General features: G+C 37.6%; 1 protein-coding gene across 2 annotated transcripts in view; it reads right to left on the bottom strand.

Annotated features, from left to right (window-relative positions):
- The window catches only part of hlk (hulk), a 350,573-nt gene that overhangs the window by 264,570 nt on the left and 68,415 nt on the right, over positions 1 to 17,588 (bottom strand). For both annotated transcript variants that reach the window (XM_089239381.1, XM_089239380.1), the window contains exon 4: positions 4,256 to 4,438. In XM_089239381.1, the coding sequence (XP_089095507.1) occupies positions 4,256 to 4,438 (183 nt within the window). The remainder of the gene's footprint in view (positions 1 to 4,255; positions 4,439 to 17,588) is intronic.

Below are 17,588 nucleotides of genomic sequence, written 5' to 3'. Positions count from 1 at the left end.
TGCGGCAAGCTACGCGAGCAGCGTAGCTTGAGGCAAAGAGTGTCTGACGTCGTCCACTGAAAGCGACTTCTACGTGCTACTCAGTTCATCGCTGCTTTTCGTGCAGACGAGCCTGTTCTTGAAAAAATGTTGAAAAAACAAAAATTTTCAGAATATTTATTAATAAATTTAATAATTTATATTTATTAAAGTCCATACTTAATGAGACATCTGACACAACCTCGAAGAAGACGTTCTTGTTGTAAATAAATGAATAATTATATTCAATCGATTACTGCTTACCATCACAACCCACGAGCTGCAATTATCAAATTTCAGCTCCCATGCCCTTCTCAAAGGAGGGCGAGTGAAAGAAAAGAGGGGAAGAAAGAAAAAAAAACAAAGTGCATGGCCTCGAAAAAATATATAGAAAACGTACTGCGCCTGCGCAGATACACGAGCCGTGTGATCCCACAGGTATCGGAAATTTTTCTCGTTTCCTGTTGTAGCTAGAAATCATTAGCGGAAGATCGCTGTTAATGGACAAAGTTCTTGTACTTTTTGGGCAATGGGATCAGTCTTGCGAATACAGACAACTGTGAGTGACTCATTTATCACTTCAAGTCGGTGCCAGTGGACGACCGGCCTCAATGATGAGTGATTACTGTTGATTTTTGTGAAAAGAAGACAACAGCCATATTTTTATAGACATCTTTTTTCAGCCACCTCTTTGGACATTTTGTCTGTTTTGGCCTTTTTATTGGTATAAACGAATGTACTTCGTAGTCAACATTTTTAATAAATCAAGATTTGGTAGCAAAAAAAAAGTTCTACCCAGTGTAGTTCGTGTTGTATTGATAATTGTAATAAAATTTAATAATTGCCTCAAATTTCCCTCTTTAAAAATTTTGAATTTCACCGACAAGAAAATTTTTTCGTATTTTTATAATAAGGTGCCCTTACCTAACAAAATGCTATTCTTCATACGCGATGACTGCCTATACGCTACTCTGAAGAAACCAAAGGGGACTCTGCAAAAGATAGACAAATTAGTAGTCCTAGCTTCTCTGAATAACGAAATCATTGCATTAAATCACTCGACTCTGTGCAGACCGACCCGGTGTAAATCGCACCTTAGCCAGAATAAAGACCTACTTTTATTCCCGGCATGTATGTACAAATAAAGAGATATATAGAAAACTATCACTCACGTGCCTCAATCAGGCCTAGAGCTGACTACGGCTCGGTGCCAGCGGTTGCGGTTGGGGGAATCGACAATCTATTGTTTTATTCTATACGCGCCCATGCACTGACCAAAGGAATTGCGCTTCTTCTCAGGTTGCCAGAAAAATGGGGAGAGACAAATCCGAGAGGAACTGAATGGTGAAGTTCTATTCGACAGAAAATAATTCTTTGATTGGCGCTCTTGAACTGATAACAATAAAAAAAACCGATAAAGGAAAAATTAAATTTTTCAAACTAATAATTTTTTTTTGCTTTCCAACATGAGCATACATTAAAACTTGGTGATAATCACATTCATAAAGTAACATGATTACGCCGTTAAAACTAAGATATATATTTTAAAATAATTGAATAAAATGCATTGGATTCCGCTTATAACGTTTTAGCAAAAAAAAACCCAAAAAACAAGTACCTCATCAAGAAAAAGAATAAATAACTAGAGCCCAACCGGTAATAAATTCATAAAAAATTAACAGACGTAAAAATAAATGGACATCTCAAGAAAGAAGTTTTGATATTTGCAAATTCCCCATATCAAATTTTTGAAACATTCATTAAAAATATAAGTATGAACCGGGGAGGAAATATGTCCCTAAGGGCTGCATTGTGTGTGTTTTGCTTTCATTATTCTGCCTTTTTTGGTATTTATTTTTGTATCGTATGTGAATGTGCCTGTCTATGCTTTGTTTTTTGCAATGAAAAAGCACCGTTTCGACAAAACGGTGTATGCGGATCGAAGAGTGCAAGTGAAAGAGTCAATTTTCACACCTACCGTTGTTTTTTAAGCAGTTTTTGATTTATTTACACATACAGGGCCACAACTAGGGAGAATGGGTCTATCGTCCTGGGCGTTGGACTAGAGGGGGCGCCGAATTTACCCTTTAATCGCCTCTTCTACATTACACGAGGACGCCAAAAGCGAGCTTGGCCCAGCTAACAAAGTATCTAATTGCGGCCCTGTACATACCTCACAACATACAGACAGTGACGTACAGTGTCCCAACTACATGCTTGGTCAGCCGGGGCCAGTACGTAGAAGAGCAATTCCTTTGTCCAGTGCATCCGAAATCCGATCACCCTACTTGTCAAACAACTTAATAGACAATGGAAGACAGAAACCGCGAGTCCAGCCGTGCCATGATCAGGGTGCTGAAACCTTTTAAATAGATGACGGAAGATTTGCAGTTACCGCAACCGCCAAAAAAATGTGGATTTTCGCAGTTGCGTCTGGGTCTCTGTGCGCTTATAGAATAAAACTATAGATTGTCGATTCTCCGCAACCGCTGGCAGTTCTAGGTCTTACAGCGGATGCCCATCACAGACAGACCTATGGAACTGGTTGCCATGGATGCTGTAGGCTGTAGGGCCCCTTCCCACTTCCTCTGCTAGCAATAATTAGTTCTTACGGATTACTTTACGAAGTAACCGGAAGCATATGCTATCTCTGACATAACTATCAGTCTTAGAAGTTCATTTGTAGTCATGGAGTTCCAGAGTCCCTTCTCACGGATCGGCGGACTAACTTCTTGTCTAAGACTATGCAACAGGTGTATCAGAAACTGGGGATCCAAAAACCCAACATCTCTGCCTACCACACTGCCACAAACGGGGTCACAGAAAGACTCAATGGCCCTATCATTAGTTCTCTATTCACCGACGACTGTAGTTATGTATATTTTGCCTTATTAGCTCACAGAACAGTGTACATTCAACTACTGGCGAAACCCCAGCTTATTTAAAGTGTGGACGAGATCTCAACTTGCCCACACAGCTGTGGACCTCTCAAACCCAAAAGTTCTTACGCCACCACAGTTGATTATGCTAGGGACTTCACACACAGACTGAACCAAGCACATAACGTAGTCAAGTTCAATCTTATAAAGACCGCTAAATGACAAGAAAAATCTAGGAATAAGGTTGCGAAATCTAAGAACCTAAAGGTCAGTGACATAGCATATTACAATCAACTAAATCTTAACAAGTGGGGGGGGGGGTGTCATCCTAATAAGGGTCTTTACGTTGTAACGAGGAAATTAGGGCAGTCGATTTCGCCACCTTGTTGGCCGTTTTGCCTGTTGTAACGTTTGTATTACTGAACCTAACTTAAATTATTATTTTTAATTACCTTTTTAATTACTTTTGTATTACTTTGAATACTGAAATGAGGATATTTAAGCCAAGATAAAAAATAAAAATGATGTACAGTAGAGACTATCACTAACTAATACAGCACATATCAGACCATTGTGTGCGGATTACTGGAAAAGTTAATGGAAAAAGTCCATTTAAAATGAAGGTCACTCAACCTTCAGAAGAGTGCGGGCCACTTTATTGGTTTGCAAACATGTTACGGGCCACTTAAGTGGCCTGCAAGCGTGCCGCAGATCGCTTCAGTGATCTGTAAATGCACCACGTACCACTTGGGTGATCTGCAAATGTGCCGCGGACCACTTGAGCGATCTGGAACTGGTTACTCAAGTGATCTATGAATGTGCCGAGGGTCAATTAAGCAATCTTTGAAGGTGCTGCATGCCACTTAAGTGACCCGTGGTACAGTTTCATATCATCTAAGTCATCTGTAAATGTGTTGCAGGCCGCTTAAATGGTCTGAGACTGTGCCGCGGGTCACTCAGGTGACCGGTGGATGTGCTGAGGGTCCCATAAGTGACCTGGGAATGTTTTGCGGGCCAATTAAGTGATGTAGGAAATTTACCAAGCGCCACTTAAATTATCTGTAAATGTGTCATTTAATTCACTTTTACAAAATTAGTTCCAAGATCGCGGGTCAGATCAGATGACACCAAAAGCCAAATTTTGCCTGCTGGCCATGGGTTCAGCACACACACACGTATGATTTAAATAATATGTATGATTTAAATAATATAAACTTCTGCACACATATACATGAAGTGACGTGTTTTACTCTTCTATGCACGAAGAAAACCCGCCTAAAAACGCCGAATTGCTGGACGTGCCGGATAATTGAGAGTGTACTGTATATTTAAAAAATAAAGAACATGAATTAATATACCGTCATAGAGTAGGGGTATTCCCTTGCGATAGTAAATCAACGCAGGAAGCTCATCAAGTCCAAGATCAGATGCTAGACTATCATCTGCGATTTTGACGAATCCTATTTGTTTAGCATCGGCCTCATCATCTATGTTTTCCAAAGCATACAGCACATTCTCTGACAACTCATTTCCTTCGTCATCTGCCAAAACATGATTATAAATAAATGCTTGAAAAAACAAATGATTCTGAAAAATTAGTTTTAAACTTAAAAAAAGTGAATACTGGGTATAAAATAGAACAGTTTAACCCCCTCCCCCAATGGTCCGGTGTATATTTCAATGTATATGGTAAATATATGGTCAAGAAACACATTTTACGATTTTCTTTTCTTAAAAATTCATTGTATTTTAGAAAATACATCGTTTAGTTTTATTTCGGTACAAAATATGACTATATAGTAGGTTGGGTCATCGCTGTATGGAGATTTTTTTAATTTCCTATCCGGCATAACAAGAAAAAGATGCCAAATAATGTATCACGTATACATTTTTTTAAAATGGGTCATCTTCTGCCTCCGGATTAACTTTAAAAAATATATATTTTCAAAAAAAAACCCTTTTTTTGATGAGTTGTTACAGTATATATATATATTTTATATATATATAAGGTTTGAAAAAAATTTTTAATGTGTGTCTTAAACCAATACAAATTACATGAGTAGCATTTATTTATTACAAGACAAAGTTTACAAAAATGACATTTATATTATTATTGTTATCATATTTCAAATAGCGCGAAAGTCCTTCTTGCTATCGAATTTCGGCATAGCTTTCCTAGGCTGTTTGGTTTTTATGAAGTCTTCTCTCTCAGATTTTCTGCACAGTGTGGCTGAAGTTTCTGTAACAGTCTGGCCGCCTTTTCAACAGCTTGTGCGTAACATGGCAGGCGTAGTAAAAGCAGTTCTCCTTATGCTCTTTGGACGACAAAGTTATGTCTTCGTCAGGTGTGGATTTCAGTATTGGTGGATCAGATATATTCTCCTTCTGCGAGTTAACGCGATCTTACGCCCAAGTGGCGTGGTGGTAAGATGCTCGTCTACCACCGTGAAGGTTGCTATCACGGTGCCGGGTTCGAATCCAAGGGAGGATAGAAATAAGATATTTTCCCTAACGAAAACTTGAGGCGACCACCGATAGACAGCGCCTTCATTTCCAACTCATCTCATTAATGGCAGTAAATTGCAATATAGCGATATGGCCAGAGTTGGTGTTTGGTGAAGTAGTAGTTAATGAGATCGATGTAAGATGATACATCAAATTTTACAGTAGGAAGTTGAAACAGTCGGAGTCTATTTTTCGGAATGCTGCAGGCTTTCAAAATACGGCGGCCTGCCAGTTCACAGATGTGCAGTTCAGAGTCAGTCAGAATTGTGATCAATAAATTTTCAGGGTGTGCGAAGTAAATGTTTCTTTGAATTATATATATACGGGATATATTTTGCCTTTCACACAGTTCTGTGATCAAATACCTAGTTGCAGCGATGAGTTTGAACAGTTACTGTGTTCCATCTTTACAGGAAGGCCGAATTGTGATAGCAAACCAGGTTGCAGCGTAAATTTTGACGACATACGTTGTTAGAATTATTAAGTTTTCAGAAGGAGATTTCACATCGAAACGTACGAACGTAGAATTCGATTAGCAAGAGTTATCCATCGAGCATGAGACATTTTGCCTGGCGATTTGTTTGCTAAATTTTTTGGAAATATGCCTGTCGAAACTGCTGAGACTATTCTCTACAAATATGTTTGGTCTGTGCTAACAGCTTGGATAGAAAAATTGTGTAACTCTGTTGAAATAACTTGAAACGAAACACAGGTTTTTTGCGTTTTTTCGCATACATCTTTGCCGATTCTCTCTAAAATGTTTTGGGTCTCGATGTGGTGCCATCAATATGTAGAAACAAGTGTCGGAAGGGTAATGCGTTCATATGCAGTAGACAGATAATCCACCGCAACGGCTTATTTAACCTTTTATCAAGCAGATGTATGACATCTCCGGATTTACCGAAGTTCACATTAGTTCCATCACACCCAACTGCCACTAAAGACTCCATAGATATTTCTTATTCCAGGAAGAAATCGAAGATTGCTTGTTCTAGGCATTCAGATGTACCAGAAGCTGATGCAGTATAACCCACGAACTTTGACTCTTCAAGAATGCTCTGTCTGTACACACACATTTTCCCGTATTTTTCTGATACAATTAAAGTTTTATCTTTCCGTGTGTCTGTCGAAGTATAAAGCAAATATTTGTAGGACTTTGTCTTCTTCTGTGGCCAATTTTCGTGCTATATGGCGTTTCCAGTGAAACTTATTTTTGTCATTCATTTCTGAAGTGGAAGTGTGAAGAATTGCTGAAGCAATAGCTACCCCAGCCCTGTCTCATACTCTGTATCTATCACACGTTTTTGAAAGTGAAGCGTAGTCTACTGCACTGTTTCGTGGCAGTAGCCATATCGACCCGACAGCAGCCGCCAACGTTGAGGCTTGTGAATATGGCTGGAATACATCGTCACTGTCAGATTGACAAGATTCTGATGTAGTTGGCACATTAAGCTTCTGTGATCTTTCTTTTTGAGGCTGGAACTGTGATTTTTGCCTTAGCGTTTTCCTTTTTAAAGTGTTTGTTATTTTATTCACTGTAACAATATCTACGGTTCCGATCACCATTCTTCTAGTGGTTCGTTGGTCGATTAGTAAGCTTTTCTCTCTGACAGGTATTTTTTTGTGTTTAAAACAAATGCGCTCTTTGATGTTCTTACACTTGCAGGATGAAATGTCAAACAAAAATTTACGGCGAAACTCTTCTAATTTCTTCTTCGGTATTTTAGGGTGTGATTTTAAAATATTTTTGCATTTCAGCTGATACGCCTTCAACATCACTTTCAGTTGTTTATGTTTGACAGTAGGAATGAAAGGTCTTGACCATATTTCTTCAATTTTTGCCATGACAATGACCTCTATGCGGTACAGGGTGTCCCATAAATGTAGGTACAAACTTTAAGGGGAGGTAGAAAACATCAAAAGAATTCATGGCCGGAAACTTTACCGTACGTTGCTAGGCGCCGCTGTTCATGACAGCGCTGGAGTAGAAATTAGTGACTTTTCCTCATTCGAGTGGTAGTTGCTGTAGGAAGAGCATTCAAAGGTATATGAACAGGAAGCTGGGGAAAAAACCCGTATTTCCTTTCCAGCGCTATCACGAACAGTGCCACCTAGTTACGTTTCTGGTCATGGGTTCCTATGAAATTCTCAAGCCCCTTTTCATGCTCTTTACTTCTCCTTAAAGTTGGTACCTTTATTTATGGGACACCCTGCATAGTGCCATTTTTTTTATCTTTAAAGACTTCATTTATTATAGGTGTCATTTTTAAGAGCTACTGAAATTTTAAGTGCTCAGAGATTCATAAAACTGCACAAAGTTGAGCGAATTGGAAATAAAACTCAAGATAAACTAACAACTATTCCACTTTGCTAATAAAGATTTCACCGGTATTTTTGTTTTTGAGTAAAAATTTTTCATAGCTATTTTATGTCTCAAAACATGCATGTATACAGTAAACATTTACGTACCCATTCCAATTGAATAGGCTATGATCAATTTTTTTGTACGTCCACTAGTCATATGCTTCAAGGAAGAAATGGTCTATCTGCTTCCATAGCGTGGTGGTAGAGCACTCAACCGTAATGCGTGGGTTTGAGTTCCCGTAGAGACAGGTGAATTTTTATTTCCAAAAATCAGCATCTCTACATAACAGCCAGTTTTCTCTATATCTTCTACTAACAAGTGGAGAGGACATCTTTCTCCACACTAGATTCATTTGTACTTCATTTATTGTTAGGGCAAATTTTTTAAATATATTTTTGCTCAGAACTACCATACCCTACCCTACTGCCGCAAAATTTGGGGGATATAAAGCAAAAAGAATGATATTTACTTTAAAGCATAACGCAAACAAAAAAAAACTTTATCAAATTTTGGAGTATTACAGTGGAGGGGGAAGAATTTATGTTCGGAGTGTGTGTGGCCCCTAGCGTATAAATGTTACCAGAGTTACGTTTGTTTCGTGTTCTGCTGGTGCTGCCACCTGACTTCTACTTTATATTTTTAAGTGAAGATAGTAAATGCTTGAGTTTTCATTTATTTAAGTGCCATGTTGAAGATCTCCTCTCAGTAGAGAGACTTTTTCAAATGGAAGACCGGCTCTAATTTGCACCTTGAAGTTGGAAAATCGCAGAAAACCAACTTTACAGCCGACCATCATTATACCACCCACGTGTTTCGAATTTGGATCCTTATGATGAAAGTCCAGCCAACACCGTCTATGGCAGAAAGCCTCCGCGCGAAGCTCATGACGTCACTGAAGCCGTCCATTTTACCTATAGTCATTGGATATACTGCAAAAAAAAGGTAAAGATTTCGCATACGTCAGACTGCTATATCCAATGACTACAGGTGAAATGGATGACTTCAGTGACGTCAAAGCTTCGCGCGGAGGCTTTCTGCTATAGAAGGCGTTGAATGCAACTGCAATTATTGTGATCAGAATACAAATATTTTTTATTGGTTATACTACGAGGAATTTTTGGGAATTTTAAATGAAATTGAACTATGTAATTTATTTGAAAAATTCTATATAATCTTTTAGAGAAGAACATTCTTCTCTAATATTTTATTGCTTACCTACAACCATATGTACATTTATAATAAAACTTATGAAAATCTCTCTCTATATAGTGAAAAATCAATCCCCGGTTTTTTTTACCGGCATCGGCCCTTCTAGTGTTAAACTTCATCATTTTAACTATACGTATTAAATGGTGACCAAACTATCCTCAAAAAGGGAAGGTTGGTTCCAAATGGTACTGAAGTCAAATTGATTTTAAAGTCTCTGGCTCTTAAGCAGCTTCCCCGGTTCCTACGTTTAGCCCCTTAAACATCAGTTCAGCTTGGCTACATGTGGTGTTGTTCTGTTATTTTTTACTTAATTATAACATCATAATTAAAATCTTGTTTTCATCTCAGCTATAATCCCGCTTATGAAATATTCTGAATTCAAGAATAAAACATTTTTTCACAAAAAACTGCACAACTCCGAAATCACGTGAATCGAGTCGAGGTAACATAAACCGAAGTATGGTTGTATTTTTAAATACAATATTTACGGAGATATTTGACTTCAAGTTTTCAGCATTTATCACCAATGATCGAAAATGTGGTTCACAAATTGCAAAAACTTAAATTGAATTAAAAGCGTAAAATTTTGTAAGAACCGTTTTTTAAGAAACAGTAATTCGCATTGTGATTTAAAAAAGTTTCATTCTTTAAATTATTTTTCAATAATAAAACCTTTCCAGTTAAGTTGTCAACTTAACTGGAAAGGTTTTATTATTAAGTTGTTAACAACTTAACCAGCATTTCATTTATGTTTCTTCTGTGACTAATGGTTTGAAATTTAAACCACACCAACATTTCCTACATTTGCTATCTTTCGAAGAGACGTTTGTAATATGCTATGTTTTGTTTCTTTCTATGTTTTTTTTCTTCACTTCTAGGTCTTAGAAGGTTTTATAATTACTCTTTTATAATTCAAAATATTTATGTCCAAGCAGGTATCCGACACAGTGAGCGATAAAAAGCTTTTTTTTTTAAAAATACTCAATATAATAATCTAAATAAAATAATCAATAGTTGAGGTTATTTCATTTGTGTACGGTTACTAAAAATGGAGATTTCCAAGCTAAAAAATTCTCCAACACAGTAATTTTTCATCTTTAATATCTTGATAAATATTACATTTAAATACAGGGATTTTTCGCATATTACTTTTCGGACAAAGTTCTACGTTTCATTAATTTTCATTAAGTAGAAGTTTTTGCACACAAGGGATTGCATGAAAAGTTAATTTCTTTATTTTTTCATGTATAACCTGTTTCATGTTTCAACCTGAAAAAATTATGAAGTTTTGAGAAACCGCATGGCATTTAAAACTTATTGTAATTAGAAGTGTACTTCTAGTGTCAACGGTTGTAAAGTTAGTGCTGTGGACAAACAAAACAATTTCAATCAATACATGTACACTATGCTTCCAAAAGTCTGTGTTCTTTTTGAAGAAGAGAGCTTTTTCTCGAATTTCTAGAAAAATACTGGACGAATCCTTCTGAAATTTCGGTGGTATATTCCTTTATCGGCACCTACCATTTCTTGTGAAAATTTAGACACGAGGACATTTAAGGAACCGACAAAAATTAAATAAGAAAAAAATGTTTTGGATCAACTTTGTATCAGAAAAAGCTGCAAATGACTTGCAACTCTAAAAAAAATATTGTACTAATTTTGTGTAATATTTCTTTGCATTTTTGTGAGAATAGCACGTATGTTCTCGAAAATATAAATTTTTTCGAGATTCGATTCCGATTTTCATCGCATGATTTTTGCTTATAACATGTCGAGTTTTCACCCAAATTTCACAAAATTTACAGAACATTTGACGCTATACATGAGAAATGCTACATAGAAATTAAAAATTTGACAAATGATTATTCAATGAGATATGAGCATTTTTAGTAGAAAAAAATATAAATTTTATTTTTCATAATTTGATCACCAGATAAATAGCGCTACTTATATGAAAATTTCAGCTGAATGTCATGAAAATTCAGAAAGTATACGTGATATTGTGAGCTGTTAATTTCAAAACTTGCTGAAAAAATCTGAATAATGAGGGACTTTCCTCAAATATATGTTGTATATTAGTTACTCATTATTTTTTGGTATTTCATTTCTGAGTTCAGTTTGCTAATTTTGATGTCATACACGCTTTGTGCTAAAGTACTTCTTACATAGCATCAGACACACGTCTTTGCTCATTCGCATAATGCTGTGGGCTTATTCTCGAAATAATCAAATAACTTGTATAATAAGATATATATATATATATTTTTTTTTTTTTTTTTTTTGGAAAATCGCTTACTATTCAGTTACTTTCAGCAAGTTTAGAAATTACAGCTCAAAATATCGCTCATATATTTCTGAATTTTACGGCTTCAGCCGAAATTTTCATATAAGTTGTATTATATATCTGGTAATCACAGATTATAAAAAATAAAATTTATATTTATTGCACACGCGTAATTAATAATCGTAATTAATTACTAATTTACTAAAAATGCTCATATCACATTCAATAATAATTTTTCACATTTTAAATTCCCATATTGTGTGTCTCATGTATAGCTTTGTATTTTCTGTGAATTTTGTGAAAATTGGTAGCAAAAATCGGCATGTTATAAACAAAACTCATGCGATGAAAATTGAAATTTTTATAGAAAACATTTATACTTTCATGAGTATACTTGCTATTCTCACAAAAATGCACAGAATTTAAAGTTGCGAGTCATTTGCAGCTTTTTCTGACATAGGATTGATCAAAAAAAATTTCTTATTGAATTGTTTGCTGGTCACCTAAAGGCTCTCGTGACTAAATTTTCACTGAAAATCGTGAGTACTAAAATAAGGTATATATGACCAAAATTTCAGATTCGCTCAGTATTTTTCTAGAAATTTTAGACACACAGTGTCTAAATTCCAAAAAAGACAGACGTTTTGAAACATAGTGTATATTAAATACCAAACACACTGAGCATAGTAGAGATGTGAAAGAATATACAGGGTGTGCCACAATCGACTGACCGTTTCTAAAATATGATAGCAAGAAAATGGTGACAAATATTAAAGTCATTGTTGCGGAAAATAAATGTGCGAAGTCAGGAATTTCAGCTACGTCATTCATGTTGCAAGCGGGTGTATAGTTATTAAAATAAAAAAAATTAACTTTTTATACGGACACCCAGAAATGTCTCTGGACATTATACTTATTGGATTGAAGGAGAACTGGAACCCGCACAGATAGCATTATAAGCTTTATTCCGGAACTATATCTCTATCACACAACAGTGATAGAGAAATTCGACCGACTTTACTGACCGCCAGGAACAGAATCAACTCGAAGCGAACAGCGCTCGTTGTTGCCAATACACTATCACCAAACGATACATATGCAATACCTTCCCTTCTAAAGAAAATCTGTATTGTGAATGCACATGTTCAGTTCGGCAAACCACTACACATCCAGTGTCTGGGGTGGTCGCCTGCGATGTTGTGATCACCTCAGATGAGGTGGTGATGAATCAACAGCTTTTGTAGTCTTTGCCTTCGCCGGTTCATTTCTTTTCGACTCAGTAACTTCCTTCTCCTCGGGCCTCTCTGGTTTATTGGACCGCTGGGATACCTCAGGATCAGCTGGACGTGAAGGTGAGTGACACCGTAAGCCGTTGACGCAATTGGTCCCGGTGACGAACCACGTTACCCAAATTAATACTTACTTCCGACATGACGCTACTCCTTGAAGCAGAAACCACATCCTGAATACACCTTGAGCCGTTTGCGTAGTTCCTGCACCACACCTTATCCTCAGGTACAAACTTGGATTTGAGAGCAGCATCCGTCGTCAGATGTTGACCCGGTTTCAGCAGGTCCAACTTGCTTCTCATGGTTCAATTGAACATTGCTGTACCAAGAGCTTGACCAGTTGAAGAAGCAGGTGTCCTTCGGTAGTGAAACAGGAATCTATCAAGCCTTTCCTGGAAAGGGCTACCTTTAATTTTCCTCAGTGTATCCTTCATAAAACGCACCGCTCTTTCGGCCAACCGATTTGACTGAGTGGTACGGCATAACTCGGACGTGGAGTCCGAGTCCGACACCGTTCTCACGAAAGAAATCCGATAACTCCTGGCTGGTGAACGACGATGCGTTATCACTGCCCATAGCCCTGGGCAATCCAAATCTCACAAAAATGGATCGTAATGCAGCGGCTGTGGCAGCTGACGATGTCGAGGAAACCAGAACAGCTTCCAACCACTTGGTGGCAGCATCCACTACTAACAAAACGATGTGATTATAAAATGAACCAGCATGGTCCATATGGATTCTGCTCCAAGGCTCCGCTATGGAAGGGGGCCAAGTTTGATGGAGCAACGGAAGCTTCGACTTGACATTTGATGCACGAACGTACCAAGTCTTCAACGTCCCTATAAATGTTCACCCACCAGGCGGACTGTCTAACCAAGGCCTTGAGAGCACCCATGCCTTGATGCTTCCTATACTCGGGAGGCAAATACATTCTGTTTGCACGTAGAATAATACCGTTTTCCCAACAAGTCAGTTCGGCAGATCCAAAATGGAGGAATTTCATACGCTACACGCCTGGGTCAGCCTTGTGCTATGTACTTTTTACTTTCAAAAGAACAGGATCAGCATCTAGCTCTTTCTAAAAATTTGGTCACTGCACCATCATTCATAGATTCCAGCAATAACACTACATCAGCAGGCTTTGGAAAATCAGTTACGGCTGTCGGCACAGCTAGCCTACTGAAAGCATCCGCATTAGTGTGAGATGATCCTTTCCGATATATAGTCCTCAGATCACGAGAAGAGTTACGGGAACCTCCCTCTCTGGAGAGGGTCCATTTCGGCGCGGAGAAAGGATAAAAATGATCCCGGGTTGCCAGTAAATGCTGTCTTGGCGTAAATCTCTGTTATGAGGGTATTCTTCACGCTTCAGTCAACTCCGTCAGTCTTCACGCTTGAGTGAGCTGCTCTTTGTATTGGCGTTTGTTAAAAGATGTACTCGAAAATTGTTGTTATAAATTTCGGAAGTAAATTAAATTTTTTAATTTAAAAAATTTTAATTTTTATTAAATTTAATATTTTGAACTAAAATATTTGATACAGAAAAAAATTCGAAGAAAGTAGTGATCATTTAGTAATAAAGGGAGTAAAATTACTTTAAATTAATAATTAAATTCCTAAAATAATAAAATAAATTAATTGTTAAATTACTTTAAATTAATAATTTAATACAAAAGGAGAGAGAGTATTATTAATATAATAATAATAATTTATTACTACTGTAAATAATATGGCATTTTCTTCGATTTAATTTCTATACCGCAGCAAGAGAATGCCACCTGCTAGCAATTAGCCATTCTTCTTCTGTTTACCTTCTCTTCCTTTACCTTCTTCGTCTTTTTTACTTTCTCGACAGAAGCTACTCATATGGGCTTTTTAAATAGGTGACAAATGCAGTAGTGACAAATAAAAAGATTGAGCATGCCTGCTTGTCAAGTTTGCAGTTACGTCTATAGCCACCTTAAGGGCTATAATGTCCCCCCGAGGGCAGGGCTGACAGGGATCCGACCCTGTATGATTCTAATCATTTTTTACAACTATAAATTCATTTTAGAGTGACCCGTCGAAGATTCCAATCTGAGAGCCCGGCTGTAAGATGTGGGGGCCATGCTTAAGGGCATCGGAAGAATGGTCCTCTCATGCTGCAGCAGGGATCCTGGCTGGGATCTCTCACCGGCCGTCCATTCTGAATTTACAGCGTGGAAAAAAAAAAGAAAATTATAAGAATTCTCCTATAGGCTGGATTTTGTCAGCCCTTCGTCTTCAGCTCGTCTGCCACTACGAAGGTTACCATCAAGGTCCATGGGTTCGAATCCGGGCATGGAACATTCGAAGCAAGTTCTTTACCTACCGAGCCTAGGGCGACCACCGATGGGTGGAGCCTTCATTTCCCACCCAACTCCACTGGTTGGAAATTACCGTATGGTGATATATGACCGGAGTTGGTGTGCGGTGTAGTAGCCCATCCTTCTGGGGGCCATGGTCGGAAATGTTTTATACGAGCAGTGTTCGGCTTCAGCTTGATGCATGGAACTGATTATTAAAAAAAGGCTGGAGTTTTCGATCCCTTCTGCGGAATAAAAAATATATTTTTTGTATTAAAATAATGTGCCGTAAGTGCTCCAGCAGCCGGGCCGTCTTAAGAGCATCACGGGCTTTCCCGGGCCAAGTGATTTTTCTGAGGCCCTATCACTAAAATTCTGGAAAATTTCAACCAGATCTTATTTTTGTGAATCTAATGTGACAATGCCCTAAGACGACACTGTCGAACAGCCGGTGTTTACGCAACAAAAACACTGCGATGACGACGTTATCGAGAGCACTGCCGTGGCGCTTTTAGTGAAATTTCTAGGAGGCCAAAATAGTGCTAAAGACGCCAAACGGGAAAGCGCCGTTGCTAATGCGCTATTCTCGATGGGCAGTTGCTTTACCTAAAAGTAAATAATGGAATCGTCCGACGTGACGTAGCCAGTGTTCTTCTCGTGGTCGGTGGACTATACTCTAAACGACGAGAAATAGATTATAAACGATAGATATATATCTATCGTTTAGGACGATTTACAGACTCACTGTTTGCAAACGCAAACTTATTCTTTTTTGCGTGACTTTCAAAAAGAACCTTATCCAATGACACTTGCTTTTGCCTCTTTTTTAGGATTTCTGGGAAATGGTAAATTGCAGTGTTCGTTGGAGAGATTGCACTTTGCTACACACACACAGCTTGATTTGGGTGGTTGTTTTCTACAGCTTTACGCTGATTCCCACATCCTACACATCTCTCTAATCTCATTTTATGTGAGGGACTCCTCCTTACTTCTCTCTTCCTCAGACGAGATACCGTCCATTAACTCTTGCTGGTGCGTGCAAAAGAGATTCATAACTTGATCTACCGTCGAGACTCTTCTAGATATTTTTCCCCACTAGTTCATGAATGCCATTCTCACACACATGCACCTCCAGTCGTCTTCCCCAATCACAAAATCTCTCCCATAAGTAGTGGCTCTTGTTCATGAGCTAGCCCCCTTAAAATCGCGTTCAATAATGCAATCAACACAGTTTTTTTCCAAGTAGAAACTTCAGGTGCACATACGCATCGCTGCTGTTGCATCTAGTTTCGTATCGTAAATATTCACACTCGCACGTGTTAAATTTCACACTGAGGCACGCTTACCGGAGACCGTAGGGAAGAATATTATCCAAAATTTCATAACACATGTGCAGGTGAAAGCAAAATACCATCAGTTCCGTTGTGATGATGTGAAAATAAATGAAAAAAGCGCAAAATTTCTGCTCGTTATGCCCATCGCTCATTGACCGAAGTTCCGCTGTATAGCATGTGCAACCCCCCCCCCCCCCCAATTAAAAAGTTGTTTCCCAGTCTCTCTTGATGCCAACAAAAAGAATTTCACGCTTCCAAGTGTGATATTTGCTGAGATATTTTAATTCAAATATCTCGGAGGAAAGTTGAGAAAGAAGCGTTGTCCGTTAGTTTTTGCTGTGTTCTTTCCTCCGATTTTAAATGTAGATATCTCTGCGAATGTTGCACTTAGAAACGTGAAATTTTATTTGTTGGCATCAGGAGAGACAGGACAACAACATTTTAATTGAAGTTTTGGGCACGGGGTGTCCGTATAAGAAATTTATATATATATATATTTTTTATTATAATGACTATATATCCCTTACAACATGAATGACGTATTTGAAATTCCTGACCGCATATTTACATTCCGCAAGAATAACTTTAATATCTGTCACCGTTTTCTTGCTATCCCATTTTCAAAACCATCAGTCAATTATGGAGCACTCTGTATATCTTACGATAAATATAAAAATCAGAAATTATATGCATATTCACTGGATATATCACATTTACAGTAACACGCATGGTGTCCTGAAAGTCCTATATATAATTCAGACTCTTTATTTCATTAACCATTCGTCGTAGAGATATAAAAATTCTCAAAATTTTTGTTTAAGAATCATTCTGCGCCAATTTCAAGAGTGAAAATACAGTGTGTCATAAAATACAAAATCTAAATTTTTATACGGTTTCCCTGCTCTCTAACTTCCTAGATGTTGCCGCCTCTCTCGAGACCAACAAAAAGAATTCCATGCTGAAAAGTACTATAGTCACTGAATTTGAATTCAAAACTTACAGAAAAGTTTGAAAAAACGGCATAAATTAGGTAAAAAAGCGTTCATTAGCTCAGCCGTTCTTTTCCAATTTTATTCAATTTTGAATTAAAATTTCTCAGCGAATATTGCACTTTGAAACGTGGAATTCTTGGCCTCAGGAGAGACCGGGCAACAATATTTTTATTTGGTTTTTAAGCACAAGGTGTACCCCATAAAAAATTTTATTTTTTTTATTTTATGACACTATTTTCACTCTCGAAACTGGTACAGTAGTCTCTCAAAAATCAAACATTCTGGATAATCCGAGGCACTAAAAGTATTAAAATTTGCTTCTTGAGAGCCTCTTTCTTTCCCCCTCCAAGAACAGAAATTCTTGTTTTTTTTATGCCCAGGAATACTAC

Source organism: Pholcus phalangioides, unplaced genomic scaffold, assembly GCF_987345545.1.
Source record: "Pholcus phalangioides strain wild (caught in Gottingen) unplaced genomic scaffold, Ppha-v1.0 ptg000011l_1, whole genome shotgun sequence".
Classification (NCBI taxonomy): Eukaryota; Metazoa; Arthropoda; class Arachnida; order Araneae; family Pholcidae; genus Pholcus; species Pholcus phalangioides.
The sequence above is the reverse complement of the archived record's forward strand: the minus strand, read 5'-3'. Positions and strand labels throughout refer to the sequence as shown.